Source organism: Schistocerca americana, chromosome 5, assembly GCF_021461395.2.
Source record: "Schistocerca americana isolate TAMUIC-IGC-003095 chromosome 5, iqSchAmer2.1, whole genome shotgun sequence".
In the NCBI taxonomy this organism is placed as follows: domain Eukaryota; kingdom Metazoa; phylum Arthropoda; class Insecta; order Orthoptera; family Acrididae; genus Schistocerca; species Schistocerca americana.
The window spans coordinates 334,303,725-334,325,513 of record NC_060123.1 but is presented as its reverse complement, the minus strand read 5'-3'; the positions used below and the strand labels follow the sequence as shown (position 1 = coordinate 334,325,513).

The window sequence follows — 21,789 nt, the reverse complement described above, 5'->3', positions numbered from 1 at the left end:
TATATTCTGTAACGTCGTTCCTTGTTAGCAATATCAGCTTATTCGCAAGAATTAGCAGCTTTTACTCAGTTAATACTAGGCAGATATCTAATCTACATTTGGATCGCAACTCCTTGACTGTTATGCAGAAAGGCGTTCAGGGTTATGCTGCACCCATTTTCAATAAGCTACCATAAGAATTCAGACATCTTAGCAGTAATCCACGCGCTTTAAAATCTACACTGAAGAGCCTCCTCATGGGGCACTCCTAATCTGACGAGCAGTTCCTTGAAAAATTAAGCTAATTCCTGTATTACATTGTTGATCACAATTATTTAAGCTTATAGCGTCTCATGTTTTTAGAATTCATAAACATTTTATTTTATCTACACTCCTGGAAATTGAAATAAGAACACCGTGAATTCATTGTCCCAGGAAGGGGAAACTTTATTGACACATTCCTGGGGTCAGATACATCACATAATCACACTGACAGAACCACAGGCACATAGACACAGGCAACAGAGCATGCACAATGTCGGCACTAGTACAGTGATATCCACCTTTCGCAGCAATGCAGGCTGCTATTCTCCCATGGAGACGATCGTAGAGAAGCTGGATGTAGTCCTGTGGAACGGCTTGCCATGCCATTTCCACCTGGCGCCTCAGTTGGACCAGCGTTCGTGCTGGACGTGCAGACCGCGTGAGACGACGCTTCATCCAGTCCCAAACATGCTCAATGGGGGACAGATCCGGAGATCTTGCTGGCCAGGGTAGTTGACTTACACCTTCTAGAGGACGTTGGGTGGCACGGGATACATGCGGACGTGTATTGTCCTGTTGGAACAGCAAGTTCCCTTGCCGGTCTAGTAATGGTAGAACGATGGGTTCGATGACGGTTTGGATGTACCGTGCACTATTCAGTGTCCCCTCGACGATCACCAGTGGTGTACAGCCAGTGTAGGAGATCGCTCCCCACACCATGATGCCGGGTGTTGGCCCTGTGTGCCTCGGTCGTATGCAGTGTTGATTGTGGCGCTCACCTGCACGGCGCCAAACACGCATACGACCATCATTGGCACCAAGGCAGAAGCGACTCTCATCACTGAAGACGACACGTCTCCATTCGTCCCTCCATTCACGCCTGTCGCGATACCACTGGAGGCGGGCTGCACGATGTTGGGGCGTGAGCGGAAGACGGCCTAACGGTGTGCGGGACCGTAGCCCAGCTTCATGGAGACGGTTGCGAATGGTCCTCACCGATACCCCAGGAGCAACAGTGTCCCTAATTTGCTGGGAAGTGGCGGTGCGGTCCCCTACGGCACTGCGTAGGATCCTACGGTCTTGGCGTGCATCCGTGCGTCGCTGCGGTCCGGTCCCAGGTCGACGGGCACGTGCACCTTCCGCCGACCACTGGCGACAACATCGATGTACTGTGGAGACCTCACGCCCCACGCGTTGAGCAATTCGGCGGTACGTCCACCCGGCCTCCCGCATGCCCACTATACGCCCTCGCTCAAAGTCCGTCAACTGCACATACGGTTCACGTCCACACTGTCGCGGCATGCTACCAGTGTTAAAGACTGCGATGGAGCTCCGTATGCCACGGCAAACTGGCTGACACTGACGGCGGCGGTGCACAAATGCTGCGCAGCTAGCGCCATTCGACGGCCAACACCGCGGTTCCTGGTGTGTCCGCTGTGCCGTGCGTGTGATCATTGCTTGTACAGCCCTCTCGCAGTGTCCGGAGCAAGTATGGTGGGTCTGACACACCGGTGTCAATGTGTTCTTTTTTCCATTTCCAGGAGTGTATTATTAAATTTCTGTTGCATTTCATGTACTGACATGTTTCATGACTACGAAGATTTGCTCTGTGGTGTCACCGCCAGACACTACACTTTCTAGGTGGTAGCCTTTAAATCGGGCGCGGTCCGTTAGTATACGTTGGACCCGCGTGTCGCCACTATCAGTGACTGCAGACCGAGCGCCGCCACACAGCAGGTCTAGAGAGACTTCCTAGCACTCGCCCCAGTTGTACAACCGACTTTGCTAGCGATGGTTCACTGACAAAATACGCTCTCATTTGCCGAGACGATATTTTAGCATAGCCTTCAGCTACGTCATTTGCTATGACCTAGCAATTCGCCACTATCAGTTACTATTGATATTGTGAATCATGTACCGTCCAGACCGACGTTCACCATTAATGGATTAAAGTTAAGTATTCCATCAGCTACGCCCTTTTTTCTAAATTCTAATTTACTTGTCCTATTCCAGACCTCACGCCAGCCTGCATGAGCTAAACCACGTGCCTTTTGGCCTCCTCCTAGTAACATGGTGTTGGCTCTCCTGCCAACCAAAACATTGGCGATCAGGCAAAACCGCGTTCTTATCGATACTGCCCTGATTTACTTGTGTAATGGCTTCGCCACAATCTCCAGATGTACTGTCCGAATTTTATCGCTTACAGAATCAGCAAATGCAGGCCTTACTGGATGCACTTGGACAACTCGTCCAGGGCCAATGGGCAATGCAAAACGATGCGGCAGCCGCCGCTCCACCGCTAAAGCCGCCACAACACGCTGTTGCACCAACTTTTCGACGTTTTGATGCTGCACTGGAAAGCTGGACGGAGTGGTCACGCCAATTTGAATTCCATCTCACCACCTACAGAATTCAAGGTAACGATCGGCAGCCTTTTTTGTTATCATCAGTCGGGGTGAACACGTACCGTGTGATAGTCAAATTATTTCCCCAACGCGACGTAGCAATTCCGTCCTATGACGAAACTTTGTCTGCATTAGATGCATATTTCAAAGAATCAGCCAATGTAGTTGCGAAAAGGTATACCTTCTTTCGTACAAGTACGGCAGGTCAGACTAATCGGGAGTGGGTTCCAACCTTGCAAGGCCTTACTAGGGATTGTGCTTTTGAGTGTCAATGTGGACTCCCTTATTCAGATAGTATGGTACATGATGCAATTGCAAAGAACGTTTCTGATGTTCGTACAAGGGAACAGATTTTGAAACTGGTCAATCCCTCCCTTCAACAAGTGATGGACATATTGGATCGGCAGGACACACTTGATTTTGCTCAGGATTCATTTGAAACTTCACCAGCCGTGTGTCAGGTTAACCGGCCCGCCGGGTGAGCTGCACAGAGCAATAAACAGCCCTCGCGCCCAGCCGCGCCGCTGCCACCAGGCTCTCAGCCACGTGTGCTGCGCAGGTAAGCAAATTCAGTGCTAAAATCATGCCCGCGGTGTGCTACTAGATATTTGCGTGAGAATTGCCTGTCACGCCCGGCTATTTGCTTTTTCAGTAATAAAAAAGGACATGTTCAGAGTGTTTGCCAGAAAAAGCTCAGATCGGACACTCACAACCATTCCAGGCCCTTTGCTTCACGCCGAATTCGAACCAAGGATACTCAGACTCGTGAACCTTCGCCCATGGATATTCATGTAGTTCAATCCACTCCGCCCAGTGCCACTCTCTTTAACAGTGACTGTGTTCATCCCACAAATAGTGTGCGTCGACATCGCCGGAAATCCCGTCAAGTCGCAAGTGATTATGTACCAGTGTCAGTTCACGTTGCACGAGACAGTCGCTCTTGTCGTCAGCAGGACAATAAACTTTTTGTAGACTTGGACATTAAAGGCAAAGTGATACAATTCCAGCTCGATACCGGAGCTGCAGTCTCACTGATCAATCAAGACAATTACAAACAGTTGGGCACACCTCTGTTGCGTCAAGATATACCCATGTTAGGACAGTGCAGCCTTCTTGCAACATACAAATGATACACAAAACTTGTATCATTTTACGTACTTCGTTCTTCTTCTGCAGTGAACTTGTTTGGTTTGGATTTATTTCAGTTGTTTAACTTGTCTATAGTAAATCAGTTCCAATCAGTGAACCAGACTGTGCCTTTAGACAGTGTTTCTCGTCTATGTGAAGAATTTGCAGACATTTTTGCACCAGGCCTTGGTTGCGCTAAGAACTATAAAGCACATTTGGAACTGAAAGTAAATGTGCAACTGAAATTTTACAGAGCGCGCAATGTTCCCCACGCATTGCGTGATGACGTCGCAAAAACATTAACCGATTTGGAATCACAAGGTGTAATTGAACGTGTGCAGGCTTCTCTCTGAGCATCACCCTTAGCAATTTTGCCAAAACCTTCCGGAAAATTGAGACTTTGTGTGGACTTCAAGGCAACAGTGAATCCGCAACTAGTGATTGCAACTTTTCCTTTACCTCGCCCGGAAGGTCTTTTTGACAAACTGTGCCCGGGTAAATATTTTTCGAAGTTAGACCTAGCAGACGCGTACTTGCAAATACCGGTGGACGAAGAATCCCAGCGCGTTTTGGTGGTTAACACGCATCTTGGTTGGTATCAATTCAAACGACTGCCATTCGGGTGTGCATCCGCCCCTGCACTGTTTCAGCAATATCTACAAACTGTTTGTGCGTCGGTCTCTACTGCAGCAAACCATCTGGACGATATTGTGATCTCCGGAAAGATGGAAGAAGAACATTTAGCCAATCTCAGAACGTTATTTCAAGTCTTGCGACAAAATGATCTTCGCTTGCGGAAGGACAAATGTGTGTTTTTTGCTCGTGACTTTCCCTACCTGGGACATGTACTCAATGCCCAAGGCATACATCCTAGTCCCGAGCACCTCCATGCCATACAAGACTTGCCCTAGCCGCAAAATTTGAAGCAGATACAGAGTGTGCTGGGAAAAATCGACTATTATCATCAATATGTGACGCATGCCTCTTCCATTTCAGCTCCGCTTCATCGCTTACGCCGTAAAGGTGTTCCGTTCGTCTGGACGACGGAATGCGTACGCGCCTTTCCCCAGTTGAAATCAGCGTTGCTTTCCAATACTTGCCTTACGCCATTCGATCCCCAGAAGCACCTTTTGTTGATGGTGGATGCATCGGATTTTGGGATCGGTGCTGTGCTTGCGCACAAAGATGGATCGTACGATCGCCCTATTGCCTTTGCGTCAAAATTATCCACAGATCGAGAAAGAAGCATTGGCTCTCGTATTTGGTGTTACAAAGTTTCATGATTTCTTGTATGGTCGTCACTTTACCATCATCACAGACCACAAACCTTTGACATCGCTTTTTCGTCCGAAAAAGCCTGTACTTCCACGTACAGCGCAGAAATTCATTCGCTGGTCTATTTTCCTCTCGCAGTACCGCTACGATATCTTGTATCGGTCCACTGCTAAGCACGGAAACGCCGATGCGTTGTCCCGTTTGCCTGTTGCTGAGGATAGCGCATTCCATTCCTCCGAGCTTGCTTGCATGTTCATTGATTCGGCAACCGATGACGTGGTCGAATCGTTTCCGATTGATTTTCGTCATGTAGCTACTGCCACAGCTGCGGACCCTGTCCTTGCTACCGTTCAGCGTTTTGTTGCTACGCAAAAGCCCTTGTCAAAGTCACGGATCGGGAAACCGCTGCTTCGCCGATTTTTTACTCACAAGGAGAGACTTTTTGTTCGACGGGGTGTTTTGCTGTTGCGTTCTGATAATGGTCAGTCCAGGGTATGGTACCACGTTCGTCCTATGTCTTACAGCTTCTCCACCAAGGACATTGGGGTATAGTGAGAACGAAACAACTTGCTCGTCAGCACTGTACTTGGTTCGGAATATGTGCTCTTCTTGCATGGTGTGTGCCGAACAACAGTCAGCCCCACCGCGGAAATCCTTTGCATGGCCAAAAGCCACTTCCCCTTGGCAACGTTTGCACATAGATTTTGCTGGTCCCTTCTGGAATGCTCGATGGTTGGTTGTGGTAGATTCATTCAGTAATTTTCCTTTTGTTGTCCGGGTGTCTTCAACGACGTCATCTGCCACCATCCACGCGTTATCTGCTATCTTTTGCATTGAAGGTCTTCCACAGACTACTTTTTCCGACAGTGGCCCACAATTCATGTCCCCAGAATTTCAGTCATTCTGCAAGGCCAATGGTATTCAACATCTGACGTCCGCGCCGTTTTCGCCACAGTCAAACGGTGCCGCTGAACGATGGGTCAGGACTTTCAAGTCACAGATGTTGAAGTTGAAAGAGTCGCATTCTCGGGAGGACGCGTTATTGCTCTTTTAGTCCTCGTATCGCTCTCACCCCTGAGATGGTCGCTCGCCAGCTGAGTTGCTCCACGATCGTCATAATCGAACGTTGCTGTCTTTGCTACATGCGCCGCATCAGGTTCCTGTGCAGCGGTAGACACCTGCTTTTGCTCCAGGCGACGTTGTCTACTATCGTCACTACCGAGGTTCACGGCGTTGGCTCGAAGGGCGCTTTCTTCGCTGCTTCGGACGTGCTATGTATCTGGTTTCGGGGGCCTCTGGTGAGGTGCGCCGGCATCTCAACCAGCTGTGCCTCATTCGTCGCATGGGATCTGCCGCTCGCCGTGTGCCTTCAGCGACGGTGCCGTCCGGTCAGCGCCCTGGGGATCCATTTACTGGCTCACCTCAGCCCCAGGTGTTACCGACGCTGCCTTCCATTTTGTCACAAGGCGACGCGCCGCCGCCACCGCCGCCGCCGCCTGTTCTCCCGCCGGCGACGGCCGCAGTGGACGCGTCGCTGCAACCGCCGGGCGCCTCCCTGGGTCACGCGCTGCCGATCGCTTCCCGTGACCAATTGTCCTCCGACATGGAACTCTTGCCCACTCCGGACCATATGTCGTCTTCGCCCGTCGGGTGCCCCGGCGCGATGGAGGTCGACCCTTCGGCCCCTCCTGTCTCTGTACGGGCGCATACGCCGCATGTTGACGTTTCCTAGCTCCCCGCGGTCCGAATGGCAGGGTGCGGGTGGCACAGCCTCGCCTGTTCTTAGGCTGCCCACCTCGTCGCATACGTCAACATGGGGTCCTCCCCACGGCGGGCGGAAGCCTTATGCCACAACCGTACGCCGATTTGCGGGGGAGGAATGTTGTGTCACCGTCAGACACCACACTTGCTAGGTGGTAGCCTTTAAATCGGCCGCGGTGCGTTAGTGTACGTCGGACCCGCGTGTCGCCACTATCAGTGATTGCAGACCGAGCGCCGCCACACGGCAGGTCTAGAGAGACTTCCTAGCACTCGCCCCAGTTGTACAACCGACTTTGCTAGCGATGGTTCACTGACAAAATACGTTCTCGTTTGCCGAGACGTCGTTTGCTACGACCTAGCAAGGCGCCATTATCAGTTACTATTGATATTGTGAATCATGTACCTTCCAGTCCGACGTTCACCATTAATGGATTAAAGTTAAGTATTCCACCAGCTACGTCCTTTTTTCTAAATTCTAATTTCCTTGTCCTGTTCCAGACCTCACGCCAGCCTGGGTGAGCTAAAACGCCTGCCTTTCGGCCTCCTTCTAGTAACACGGTGTTGGCTCTCCTGCCAACCAAAACATGCTCCTCAATTTAGTCCTACGAAACGGGACTTGCCAAATAAAATAAAAGAAGGTAGGCTTCCTATATTCGAAATTATGCACTGCTGCGTGTGAATGTACAAGGGGTGGCAGAAATTCTTACTTATGAAGACACAAAGGACTTACAGACAGTGGCTGCGAGTTATTTATCACCTTGAAACAGTAAAGTAACGTAATTAATTTTGTGTTTGTTTATAGGCACATGTCTGCACTTATTGAAAACATATCACTTCACTACCATAGGAAACCCCTAGACGATACAAAATACACTGGTTCAGCCTACTGACATAGCGGAGTATCGCGCGACAATTCGTTTTGAGCTTTTGAGGGGGAATAATGCAGCAAGAATCCGTGATGGGTTGGTGAAAATGTGCGACAACAACACACCATCTTATGACGCAGTTGTTAGGTGGCCAATATACTTCCAATGTGGTCAAACGAAGTGGCAGACCTTCCCTCTGTAATGAACGGGAATCTCAAGTCGAGTTGAAGTTCTTGTGTTCGAATACCGAGACAACAGTGGAAAAGTGAAAATCAGTCACAGGTTTTACAACGACTTGCACGACATTTTGAACGCTACGCAGTTCTCCGCCCACTGGGTTCCGCGACTACTCACACCCATTTGCAAGAAACCGGAAGCACCGAGGCAGTAGCGGAAATGTTGCAACCGTCTCACACCAATGCATATAATTTCTTTAGCCATCTAAGCATCATGTGGTGGACGTAGCATTATGACCTCGAGACATTACCAATGGGACAACTGTTTTTAACAAACGATTGGTCCGTCGATTGTTTCTGCGTTCAGACGTTTTTTTAAGTCGAATGAAAGAACCGAATGAAACTAGTCTCTACGGTCATATCAGCTGCATGAATGACTTCACTCACTCAGCGGGTTTAAGTGGTTTCACTCAATGCGACACAACTGACCGAAAAATGTCTTTATCGGTTGCGGCCGTTACATGAATGTTTTCACTCACTCACCGGGTTTGAGTGATTTTATTTAAATACTGGTTCAGCCTCTTCGGTTATACATGAGTCATGAATAGGACTGACACTTTTTTGGGACAAATAAAGTATTTTATTTCAAGGACATGTGAATAAAAAATATATATCTAAGAGTAAAGTATTTTCAAAATGTATATATTTATTTACTCAAAACGAATTTTCGTTCTTGTGGCATTAAAAATCAAGTTTTGGTCGATATCAAAAGTTTAGCGTCTGGTGCTGCACTGTAAAAGTATTTAAATAAATGAATAATCACTTTGTAACACGTTTTTATTAGGTCGATTTGTTATCTCTCTGTTTCCCCAAAAATTTTGCAATTAATTTTAAGCTAATTTCCAGATAAGCTTTCAAGTTTCAACATAGCTCCAAATAGATGACAGTGCAATATTAACTCTCGTTATAGTCTGTTGTGTGGCGGAGGTTACTTTGTTTTACGGCCTGTCTACCTGTCTGTCTGTGCGGTACAAATTTTGCAACTAATTTTGAGCTAACTTCCCGGCGGACTAAAAGCCTGAAACTTTCAATTTAGCTCTGAACTAAATGACAATGCAATATGAACTCGCTTTCTTTTCTAGTGTGTGATGGAGAATATTTGGTGTAGCACTGCTATTTGCCAGTTTTTCTGTTCCAGTCGCGAATGTTTTGCAGTTAAAAGCGATTGCCGCTAAGCTTCTGCGTGAGCTGAATTCTCTCTAATTTTTATATTCGCTGTCTTTTAGCGGGATGTACGTAGAAGGAAGCAGTATGTTGGTTGACTCAGCTGAAAAGAAACTGAAATAACCGTGAAATTTACCACATGCCTGCTATGTAATCTTATCAAAATGTTTGAAATCAATTGAAAAATCTCACTCACACAAGGTTAAAAAGCAGAAAATAACTACTTAAATGAATTTTTTTGGTATAACATGTTTCTCACTTGAAAAAAAAAAGAAAGAGTAATTCAGTTATATGCAAAACTGCAACAGTGTCGAATGTTCTCATTCAGTTGCTCTCACAAACTGCTTCCATTCGAAAAAATAAAGGAATAATGATGCTATCGACTTACTCGATTGTTTTTATCCGGTTGCTCCTACAGATCGGCTTCAGTCGAAAGAATGAATGGGAAGTCCGACCAGCTGGGCAACTGTTTTCATTCGTTCGCTCCCAAAGATTGGTTGCTCTCAACAGAATGAATGAACGATTTTAACAATACCTAAAACTGCATTCGAATGCGTCATTTGTTTTTTAGCAACCGAATGAATCGATTGTGTTCATTCTGTTGTTCCATCACCAAGAGACGGTCCAGAGAAGCAAGTGGTGGAAACATACGGGTTCACTACCGCTGTGAAAGGCGAAGACGCAGGCATCGTCGGTCAAGGTCATACTGTGTGTTATTTGGGACTACCGTCGTGTGTACCTAACAGATTATGCTTGTAAGGGGGCAAACTGTCACAGAAGCGTACAACAGAAATCCCCTGAAAACATTACGTTACGCTGTCGAGACACCTTGCTGATTCTACATGTAACACATTCACACCAGCTGCTTCTTTGGGTAAAACGTTTCCTCACCTCCCCCCCCCCCCCCCCCCCTCCATTCTGACATGGCAATCAGTTCAGTGACTCGGAGGAAGAAACCATAGCGTGATCGGTTTCCAGAACGACAGCGAGGTGATTACTGAGGTAGAACACATTTCCTAAAGAGTTAAACTGCGGTCCTTCACAGTAAAGATCTCTGCCAAATCATTCAGCTTGTCGTACTGAAGGGTGTCTAACACCGTCACCAACTTTCATTTATTCCAAGGTGATAATTAAGGTTTTACGACTGCTCCGCATACACGTATATCGTTGCAGTATAAAGGGTGGTCCATTGATAGTGACCGGGTCAAATATCTCACAAAATAAGCATCAAACGAAAAAAACTACAAAAAAACGAAACTCGTATAGCTTGAAAGGGGAAACCAGATGGCGCCATGAATGGCCCGCTACATGGCGCTGTCACAGGTCAAACGGATATCAACTGCGCTTTTTTAAATAGGAACCCCCGTTTTTAATTACATATTCGTGTAGTACGTAAAGAAATATGAATGTTTTAGTTCGGCCACTTTTTTCGCTTTGTGATAGATGGCGCTGTAATAGTCACAAACGTATAAGTACGTGGCATCACGTAACATTCCGCCTGTGCAGACGGTATTTGCTTCGTGATACATTACCCGTGTAAAAATGGACCGTTTACCAATTGCGGAAAAGGTCTATATCGTGTTGATGCATGGCTATTGTGATCAAAATGCTATGTATGCTGCTCGGTATCGTGGACGGCATCATCCAAGTGTTCGGGACCGTTCGCCGGATAGTTAAGTTATTTAAGAAAACAGGAAGTGTTCAGCCGCATGTGAAACGTCAACCGCGACCTGCAACAAATGATGATGCCCAAGTACGTGTTTTGGCTGCTGTCGAGGCTAATCCACACATCAGTAGCAGACAAATTGCGCGAGAATCGGGAATCTCAAAAACGTCGGTGTTGAGAGAAATGTCGTTACACGTATTACTAAATGCACTGAGGTTGACGGACATCATTTTGAGCATTTATTGCATTAATGTGGTATTTACAGGTAATCACGCTGTAACAGCATGCGTTCTCAGAAATGATAATTTCACGAAGGTACATGTATCACATTGGAACAACCGAAATAAAATGTTCAAAAGTACCTACGTTCTGTGTTTTAATTTAAAAAACCTACCTGTTACCAACTGCTCGTCTAAAATTGTGAGCCATATTTTTGTGACTATTACAGCGCCATCTATCACAAACCGAAAAAAGTGGCCGAACTAAAACATTCGTATTTCTTTACGTACTACACGAATATGTAATAAAAATGGGGGTCCCTATTAAAAAAAACGCAGTTGATATCCGTTTGACCTATGGCACGCCATCTAGCGGGCCAACCATAGCGCCATCTGGTTTCCCCCTTCAACCTAGACAAGTTTCGTTCTTTGTAGTTTTCTCGTTTGACGCTTATTTCGTGAGATATTTGGCCCGGTCATGATCTATGGACTACCCTGTATACCATGACTGAATATATTAACATACAATTTGATTACATTAGACATTTTATTGTTTGACACCTCCGTGTGTGGCGTTTAATATTGTAAATGAGAATTAGAATGTATAAAGTGTTTATCTTCAGAGTTCTGAGGGGTGACTTTCACATCAGCGCATCTTGCGACAGTCTATGTACGGAGCGGAGCTTTCTCTCTCCCATCGAAACATATAATTTGCAGGTACTCAATCAACAGTGGGTAATAAACCAAAGTAACAAAAAAAAGTTTAGTCTCAGAGAGTTTATAGATTTTTTAGTTCAGTTTCATGAAATGTTCCGTTAAAACAACAGGACTTTGAGGTCATGGTTGATACAAAAATAATTCACAGACGATTTGTTTCTATTTACGTTGGAGATCTTCAGATATCTAGAGTCCTTACTGACACACTACGCTGTTTTGACAGACTTCAAGACAGGAGCCCAAGTGATATTAGTATTGATATAGTTTCCTTATTAATGTTGATTTCTACGAACGAGACTGTTTCACAACATGTTTTTCTGGTGCAGGTAGGAGCTTGGTCATACTAAATCGTGAATCTCTATTTTCTTCTTTTTCTTCTTCCTGTTCTTTCTTTCTTCCTAGGCTAAAGTCTGTTTCCTTCAGTATACCTGTCTACCCAGAAGTTAGCGTTTCATCGTTTCCTTGGACGGCCAATATTTCTTTTACCAGCTGTTGACATATTTCTTAAGATTTTCACAATCTTCCTTTCATTCACCCTGTACAAGCGTTCCTTCCACTCATGCTTTCTCGTATCTATCCATTCATTAATGGAGTCCAATTTACAACCTTTTCTAGTGCTTTCACTTCTCTCTGTCTTTCAGTGTCACCCCTGTAATCTTTCGTAGAATTTTCACTTCCGTGGGTTCCAAAAGTCTCTTCACTTTAGATGTTTCCGGTCTTGTCTCAGCTGTGCATGTCATAACTGGTTGTTTTGTATATTCTTACTTTTGCATATCTTCCTCAATTCTCGTTTTTTCCAAATAGTATCACTTAAACACCATGTTACTTTGTTTACTTCTGTTACTTGCTCTCTAACTTCGTTTTCACCATTTCCACTGCTGAACAGTTAAATACAACGCATTTAGATGTCATTTCCATTTTTCCATCCACTTCCACTTTACGTCTAAATGGTTCCACAGACGTCGCCATACATTTCGTTTTTTGAGTGTTATTGTTGTTGTGGTCTTCAGTCCTGAGACTGGTTTGATGCAGCTCTCCATGCTACTCTATCCTGTGCAAGCTTCTTCATCTCCCAGTACCTACTGCAGCCTACATCCTTCTGAATCTGCTTAGTGTATTCATCTCTTGGTCTCCCTCTACGATTTTTACCCTCAACGCTGCCCTCCAATACTAAATTGGTGATCCCTCGATGTCTCAGAACATGTTCTACCAACCGATCCCTTCTTCTAGTCAAGTGGTGCCACAAGCTCCTCTTCTCCCAATTCTATTCAATACCTCCTCGTTAGTTATGTGATCTACCCATCTAATCTTCAGCATTCTTCTGTAGCACCACATTTCGAAAGCTTCTATTCTCTTCTTGTCCAAACTATTTATCGTCCACGTTTCACTTCCATACATGGCTACACTCCATACAAATACTTTCAGAAACGACTTCCTGACATTTAAATCTATACTCGATGTTAACAAATTTGTCTTTTTCAGAAAGGCTTTCCTTGCCATTGCCAGTCTACATTTTATATCCTCTCTACTTCGACCATCATCAGTTATTTTGCTCCCCAAATAGAAAAACTCCCTTACTACTTTAAGTGTCTCATTTCCTAATCTAATTCCCTCAGCGTCACCCGACTTAATTCGACTACATTCCATTATCCTCGTTTTGCTTTTGTTGATGTTCATCTTATATCCTCCTTTCAAGACACTGTCCATCCGTTCAACTGCTCTTCCAAGTCCTTTGCTGTCTCTGACAGAATTACAATGTCATCGGCGAATCACAAAGTTTTTATTTCTTCTCCATGGATTTTAATACCTACTCCGAACTTTTCTCTTGTTTCCTTTACTGCTTGCTCAATATACAGATTGAATAATATCGGGGATAGGCTACAACCCTGTCTCACTCCCTTCCCAACCACTGCTTCCCTTTCGTGTCCCTCGACTCTTATAACTGCCATCTGGTTTCTGTACAAATTGTAAATAGCCTTTCGGTCCCTGTATTTTACCCCTGCCACCTTCAGAATTTGAAAAAGAGTATTCCAATCAACATTGTCAAAAGCTTTCTCTAAGTCTACAAATGCTAGAAATGTAGGTTTGCCTTTCCTTAATCTTTGTTCTAAGATAAGTCGTAAGGTCAGTATTGCCTCACGTGTTCCAACATTTCTACGGAATCCAAACTGATCTTCCCCGAGGTCAGCTTCCACCAGTTTTTTCATTCGTCTGTAAAGAATTCGTGTTAGTATTTTGCAGCTGTGACTTATTAAACTGATAGTTCGGTAATTTTCACATCTGTCAACACCTCCTTTCTTTGGGATTGGGATTATTATATTGTTCTTGAAGTCTGAGGAAATTTCGCCTGTCTCATACATCTTGCTCACCAGATGGTAGAGTTTTGTCAGGACTGCCTCTCCCAAGGCCGTCAGTAGTTCTAATGGAATGTTGTCTACTCCGGGGGCCTTGTTTCGACTCAGGTCTTTCAGTGCTCTGTCAAACTCTTCACGCAATATCATATCTCCCATTTCAACTTCACCTACATCCTCTTCTGTTTCCATAATATTGTCCTCAAGTACATCACCCTTGTATAGACCCTCTATATACTCCTTCCACCTTTCTGCTTTCCCTTCTTTGCTTAGAACTGGGTTTCCATCAAAGCTCTTGATATTCATGCAAGTGGTTCTCCTTTCTCCAAAGGTCTCTTTAATTTTCCTGTAGGAAGTATCTATGAGATAAGCCTCTACATCCTTACATTTGCCATCTAGCCATCCCTGCTTAGCCATTTTGCACTTCCTGTCGATCTCATTGTTGAGACGTTTGCATTCCTTTTTGCCTGCTTCATTTATTGCATTTTTATATTTTCTCCTTTTATCAATTCAATTCAGTACCTCTTCTGTTATCCAAGGATTTCTAGTAGCCCTCGTCTTTTTACCTATTTGATCCTCTGCTGCCTTCACTATCTCATCCCTCAAACCTACCCATTCTTCTTCTACTATATTTCTTTCCCCCATTCCTGTCAGTTGTTCCCATATGCTCTCCCTGAAACTCTGTACAACCTCTGTTTCTTTCAGTTTATCCAGGCCCCATCTCCTTAAATTCCCACCTTTTTGCAGTTTCTTCAGTTTTAATTTACAGGTCATAACCAATAGATTGTGGTCAGAGTCCACATCTGCCTCTGGAAATATCTTACAATTTAACACCTGGTTCCTAAATCTCTGTCTTACCATTATATAATCTGTCTGATACCTACTAGTATCTCCAGGGTTCTTCCATGTATACAACCTTCTTACATGATTCCTGAACCAAGTGTTATGATTAAGTTATGCTCTGCGCAAAATTCTACCAGGCGGCTTCCTCTTTCATTTCTTAGCCCCAAGCCATATTCACCTACTATGTTTCCTTCTCTCCCTTTTCCTACTTTTGAATTCCAGTCACCCATGACTATTAAATTTTCGTCTCCCTTCACTACCTGAATAATTTCTTTTATCTCATCATACATTTCATCGATTTCTTCGTCATCTGCAGAGCTAGTTGGCATATAAACTTGTACTACTGTGGTAGGCATGGGCTTCGTGTCTATCTTGGCCACAATATAGCATTCTCTATGCTGTTTTTAGTAGCTTACCCGCACTCCTATTTTTTAATTCATTATTAAACCTACTCCTTCATTACCCCTATTTGATTTTGTATTTATAACCCTGTATTCATCTGACCAAAAGTCTTGTTCCTCCCGCCACCGAACTTCACTAATTCCCACTATATCTAACTGTAACCTATCCATTTCTCTTTTTAAATTTTCTAACCTACCTGCCCGATTAAGGAATTTGACATTCCACGCTCCGATCCGTAGAACGCCAGTTTTCTTTCTCCTGATAACAACGTCCTCTTGAGTAGTCCCCGCCCGGAGATCCGAATGGGGGACTCTTTTACCTCCGGAATATTTTACCCAAGAGGACGCCATCATCATTTAATCATACAGTAAAGCTGCATGCCCTTGGCAAAAATTACGGCTGTAGTTTCGCCTTGCTTTCAGCCGTTCGCAGTACCAGAACAGCAAGGCCATTTTGGTTAGTGTTACAAGGCCAGATCAGTCAATCATCCAGACTGTTGCCCCTGCAACTACTGAAAAGGCTGCTGCCCCTCTTCAGGAACCACACGTTTGTCTGGCCTCTCAACAGATACCCCTCCGTTTTGGCTGCACCTACGGTACGGCTATCTGTATCATTGAGGCATGCAAGCCTCCCCACCAACGGCAAGGTACATGGTTCATGGGGTAGGGGGGGGGGGGTTGAGTGTATACGCACATATTTAGGATTTGGCTACCACACTGCATATACGTAAAATTTTCTGCGGGTTACTTTCACTGTTTGCAGTAAAACTGAATCGTCAGTATAACAAATTATTTTAATTTATTCGTCCCCCATTCTATAACCACTACCTACCAATATCTTCTTTATCACTGGCTCAAAGAGTCATTTTGAGTCACATTGTCTAGTACCACTAATAACTGCTATGCAGCTAGTTAATCTGGAAACAGTTTTTGCCTGGATATAGTTGTTACAATAAATGTTGAAAGGTCTCTGTGGGATTCCTTTCATGTTAATTTCTTAAATCTGTTGTCATTTACGGCATAAATTGTCGTATGACTATTAAAAGATTGTAATTAATGATAGTTTGGTTGGGAATTTGGTAAGCTAGATTGGATACCTGGTGAAACAGTTGCTCAATAATGCAAGGTTAACTTCCCCAGACAGCTCACAGCTTTTAACCCGCTTTTATTGGTTAGCAGCACCGCTTTCAAAACAAATTAAAGCAACAACGTTATAATGTCTTCAAGCGAACTTGAAGAGTCACACTGTCTAATACCACTATTAACTGCAACGCAGCCACTCAATTTGGAACCAATTATCGAGTGAATGTAGTCGTTGGAATAAATGTACAGGAAGATAATGTTCAATTTGTGATGAGCCAGTTTGTTTTCGTAAAACTGTTCTGTTTGCATTGGAACTCCTCAATAAGATCGTTGTATTTCTTGTGAATAAGTATCCCTACTGCTGCTTAAGCTCTTATCTGCTTCTGTTCTCCACTATAAATGTGTAAGTACTGGTCATATTGCTTCCAGCCTTTGCCTTTCTTTTTTTGTCTCTTGGGTACTACATACTGAGATTTCACGACGTTTCAATTCTTGTATAAGCTCTTGGTCTTTCATACTAAGGGTTTTATGTTCCATGTTTCAATTCTCAGACCATTTTTATTTTTCCATGTCTTAGACCTGTTCCTAACCTTGATCGTCATATTTACGGTCCTTTCTGAGGTCCAGTGCCGGTACTCTGAGCAGTGAAATTACAACACCGGTAGATCACTGGCCTGGCTGTCGGTGGTTCTGTTTTCAAGATTTTCCTTTCCCTCGGCTGGCTGTTTTTACCACAGCTAAGGAGCATAACTTTCCCCACCAGCCGTTATTTCTGAGTTCTGGCATATACTAGCCTTTGGTGCTTCCACATCTTTCATCCTGAAAGACAGCAGGTTGCGCTTATTTTTAATTCAGGATTTTCTACCGTTAGCCTTTTGTGATCCAACAACCAAGGCAACATCTTCGAAGGTCTGAATTGAGGACAAGAAAAAAAGACTCCTTTGGACCTCGAAACCTAACGCCACTGGCGTCGGAAAAATAAGAGTTGGCCGAGAGAGGCCGATAGAAACGAAATAGGAGTTTGCCACCAGTATGAGTAAGTAATGTCAAACTCAGCTCGGGGCTCCACACTTGCTAACCCACATACTCCCAAAATGGGAGCCCCCTAAGGGGAATCTCTATTTTTAAATACACAAAATGAATTCCACATGCGAACTGATGTGGTTGTCATTGGGATTCCTCTTAGTCCACCTATTTCCAATTATTATATGGAGATTGTTGAACAATGAGCTCTTCTGCACCCATTGAAAGATGTCCTTTGTAAGTCGTATCATTATGGGTTTGATGGTTTCATAATAAGGTCATAGGATGAAGACCAGTATTGTAGAAAAATACAGGCATTCTAGCAGTTGAAACGGAAGGGAAGAGATAGTTAAATAAAATGAAATACGGGTGCTGACTTTTTGCAGAGTCTAACTATAACGATAGATTACTTGAAATCGAGGATTATTACGAAAGATTACTTGAAATCAAGGATGATGTTACCTGTCGGAATGTCGGGGACAACTATAAGTATTTGGGATTATGGAGCTAACTGTGGCACCCTCCATACAATCCACAAAGCCCCTCCAGTTCTAAGGGCACTTGATATTTACAAGCGTTTGATAGTTGCCATGCAGATGGGGACGAAGGGTAGGAGTATAATTTCATCCATCGACCACAGAATTCTCAGCTGTTGGTGGAAGCCTTCCTTCCGTTACTGCATATAACCTCGTTACTAGATACATTCCCATAGTCACAATAAATCAGTAGCACACATTTACACTGATCAGCCAGCACATTATGACCACCTGTATAATAGGTAATATGTCCACATTTGGCACAGATAACAATGGCGACGCATCGTGGCATGGAAGCAATGATAATTTGGCAGGTCACTAAAGGGAGTTGGCACCCCATCTACACACACGTCACCTAATTCTCGTCAATTGCGGGGAGGGGGCCATGAGCTCTGACACCACGTTCAATCATGTTCCAGATTTCTTCGATGGGGCTCAAATCTGGCGGGTTGGGGGCCAGCACGTCTATTGGAACTCGCCACTGTGTTCCTCGAACCACTCCACCGCACACCTGGCCTTGTGAGAAGGCGTGCTGTCATTCTGAAAGATGCTACTACCATAGTGAAACATACTCGCTGTGAAGGGGGTTGCGTAGCCTGAAACCAGTGTATGATATTACTTGCCATCCATGGTGTCTTGCACAAGATTCACTGCGCCCATGGATGCCCACGTGAGTGTTTCCCCGAGCATAGAGAAGCCGCCACCAGCTTGTATCTACCCCACAGTACAGACGTCATGGAGCTGTTCCCCTGGAAGACGGAGGATTTGCGCTCTCTCATCGGCATGACGAAGCTGTCGGGATTCATCAGACAATGTCAAGGCTCTGCCACTGCCCCAACGTCCAGCTGTTGACGTTATGGTGTTGACATTGGCACATGCAAAGGTCGTCGGCTGCAGAGGCCCATCGTAGGGATGTTCGGTGCACTGTGTGTTCAGACACACTTGTACTCTACACAACATTAAAGTCTGATGTTAGCTCCGGCACAGGTCGCCGCCTGTCCTGTTTTACCAGTATGCTCAGCCTACAACGTCCGACATCTGTAATGAGGTGTGGTCGTCCAATCCCTTGACGTCTGGACCAGGTTTCAACTTGGTTTCGCTACGTGCTGAAGAAACATTTCAAAGCTCTCCTCGAACACTCAACAAGTCGTGCAGTTTCCGAAATGTTCGTGCCAAGCCTGCAGGCCATTACAATCTGCCCTCGGTCAAACTCAGGCAGATCGCCCCCCTTTCCATTTCTACACACGGCCAGCGGGCTCACTGATACTACGTGCACCGTGTGTATGTCTGACTAGCAGGGTTGGCAGGTGACGCTGCTATCGCCTGGATGGGTTTGTATCTATAGTAGGTCGGTAGTCATAATATTATGGCTAATCAGCACTGGGCTACTACAGTTGACAAGTGAGTATTCATTTCGAAAACTGTTTGTAGAGAGGCGGTGGGCTTGTACTTGGTTTCCGTCGACTTTTAGCTCCGTGACAACACGTTCCCCAAAGCAAGATAGTGATGTGCAATGTGCAATGTGCTGTTGCAGACTCGTCGAGATGCTGCAGCTGTTGGCAGCCCTGGTGGCCGCTTGCGCTGCGGTGGCGCTGTACGCCTACTACTGCTGGAGCTACTGGCCGCGACGGGGAATCCCGTACATCCCGGGGGCGCCCTTCCCATTTGGACACGCGTGGCGCGCCATGCTGTTCCAGCGCTACTTCGGCGACATCTGCTGCGACCTCTACAGTGCGGTGCCGCCCTCCGAACCGATGGTTGGAATCTACATGTTCACCCAGCCTGGAATCGTCGTCAAGGACCCAGAGCTTATCAAGAGCATGCTCGTCAAGGACTTCCAGCACTTCCACGATCGCGGCCTTTACGTCAACGAAGACGTCGACCCACTCACTGGACACTTGGTCTTTATGGCTGGTGAAAGGTGGCGTTTGCTAAGAAACAGGCTGACACCTACGTTCACATCAGGGAAGATGAAGATGATGTTTCCGGTAAGTCTGTTCACATCTTGCTCACAGCTTGCTGCGTAATACTATCTTAGAAATATTCGGAAACTACTGACGGATGGGAAAATTTGTTGTGTAAGTACAGTTTTGGAAACCATTACTGTCACTGATTCACTTTATATGTAACAGCTCCGCATTTTTAACGGCAATAATACACTGAATATGTCGAACAAGTCACAGACCTTACTCTGCATAGACAGACCAAACACACTTATACATGAACTAGTCCATTTTTTGTCTACGACTTAACGTTCCAGAATTGAATAAATATACGCTATCTAACACAAATGTGATGCCCCCTACAGGTGAGGAGGAAACGAAGTTAAACTTCACAGGTTGAGAGCATATGTGATGTTGATAGTTTTCATTTTAGCTGGAGACGCAGTCATGGTAGACTTTTTGAATGATGTTGTCACCATTTGAGTTTAACAATTTTTCTTTTATTAGGTTACCTTCCACTCAGAAGGCTGTTGCACGCAGCGACTGTTATATTGACTTGTAAATAACAGATTTCAGCTATCAGTCGTCCTTTTTAAATTTTATTGGCAGATCTAGATTTCAGCTAGCAACTAACCATTCTCAATGCACTATCATTTTTGATCAATGCTTGTAATGGCTGTTGGTTGGCTTTCGTCCACAGTTCATTGAATACTCGACCAACAGGCATTACAAGCATTGATCAAAAATGATAGTGCATTGAGAATGGCTAGTTGCTAGCTGAAATCTAGATCTGCCAATGAAATTTAAAAAGGACGACTGACAGCTGAAATCTATTATTTACAAGTTTTATTTTATTGTTGTACGATCCATATTTCGTCCGTAGCTACCTTGTTCTCTAATACACCACAGATTCCATTGTGCAGACTGTGATGTCTTTCAGGCGACCTTTGGAGCAAACGAAATGAAACGTCATAGGTTGAGAGCGTATGTGATGTTGATTGTTTTTATTTGGGCTGAAGACACAGTCATGGTAAATTTTTCGAATGATGCTGTCGCCATTTGACTTAACACTTTCTATTTTATTGTTGTACTATCCAGATTTCGGCCGTAGCTACCTTGTTCCCTAAAACACCACAGACTGCATTGTGCAGACCGTGATGTCTCTCAGGCGATCTTTGGAGAATCGTTTATGTATGTCCATGTGAGTTGTTGTGCCTGAACAAGTGGCGCATACCTATTTATTGGTGAGCGGTTTCATATAACAACTGTGCTGCAGGGTACAGAAATGTTAGTCTATAATATATTTAGGCGTTTTAGAGACATTCTCACGTTTACTATTGACAAATCTGGGCTGTATGACCAGATATGCGTTTTCGACAAGGACTTGTATTTTGTACAAGTCTGACGTCTTTTGATGAATAAATAACGTAAAGAAGCGTGGTATTTATATACTATTTTTAGTGGTTGCCGGCTTTCTTGTTTTTGTGATTTTACTTCTATTGTTTATTCCAGTTTTTGTTCTTGGAAATGGCCAAACACTGAAATTTGAATCGTATAACAGCAAAATAACAATTTTTACCATCAGTGGCGGCAAGCATCATTAAAAAAAGCGTGGTGTTGTTCCAGTGTTTGCAAAATGGAGTAAAATTTACTAACAATTGGCAGTAGAACTCCACATATCAGTACGACATTGAACCCCTCTGATTTGGTTCGTAAGTGTGTCGTAAGCTTCTGTGTCCTCTATTGAGGCAATGTCGGCCCACAATCTGATCCTTTATATCCTGGGTACTGGCTCCGAGATAGCGTCGCCATTCTACTGGAGGCCGATCTGGGGATCTTGCTGGCCACATGAGCACATCAAGATGACGCATACAGTTCACAGAGACACATGCCATGTGTGTACGAGCATTGTACTGTTGAAAAATGTCAC

The 21,789-nt window shown here is 44.7% G+C and overlaps 1 protein-coding gene across 1 annotated transcript in view; it reads left to right on the top strand.

The window, feature by feature from the left end:
* The window catches only part of LOC124616356 (probable cytochrome P450 6a14), a 105,700-nt gene that overhangs the window by 41,477 nt on the left and 42,434 nt on the right, over positions 1-21,789 (top strand). The window contains exon 2 of the mRNA XM_047144666.1: positions 19,451-19,904. Within this exon, the coding sequence (XP_047000622.1) occupies positions 19,461-19,904 (444 nt within the window). The 5' untranslated portion in view covers positions 19,451-19,460. The remainder of the gene's footprint in view (positions 1-19,450; positions 19,905-21,789) is intronic.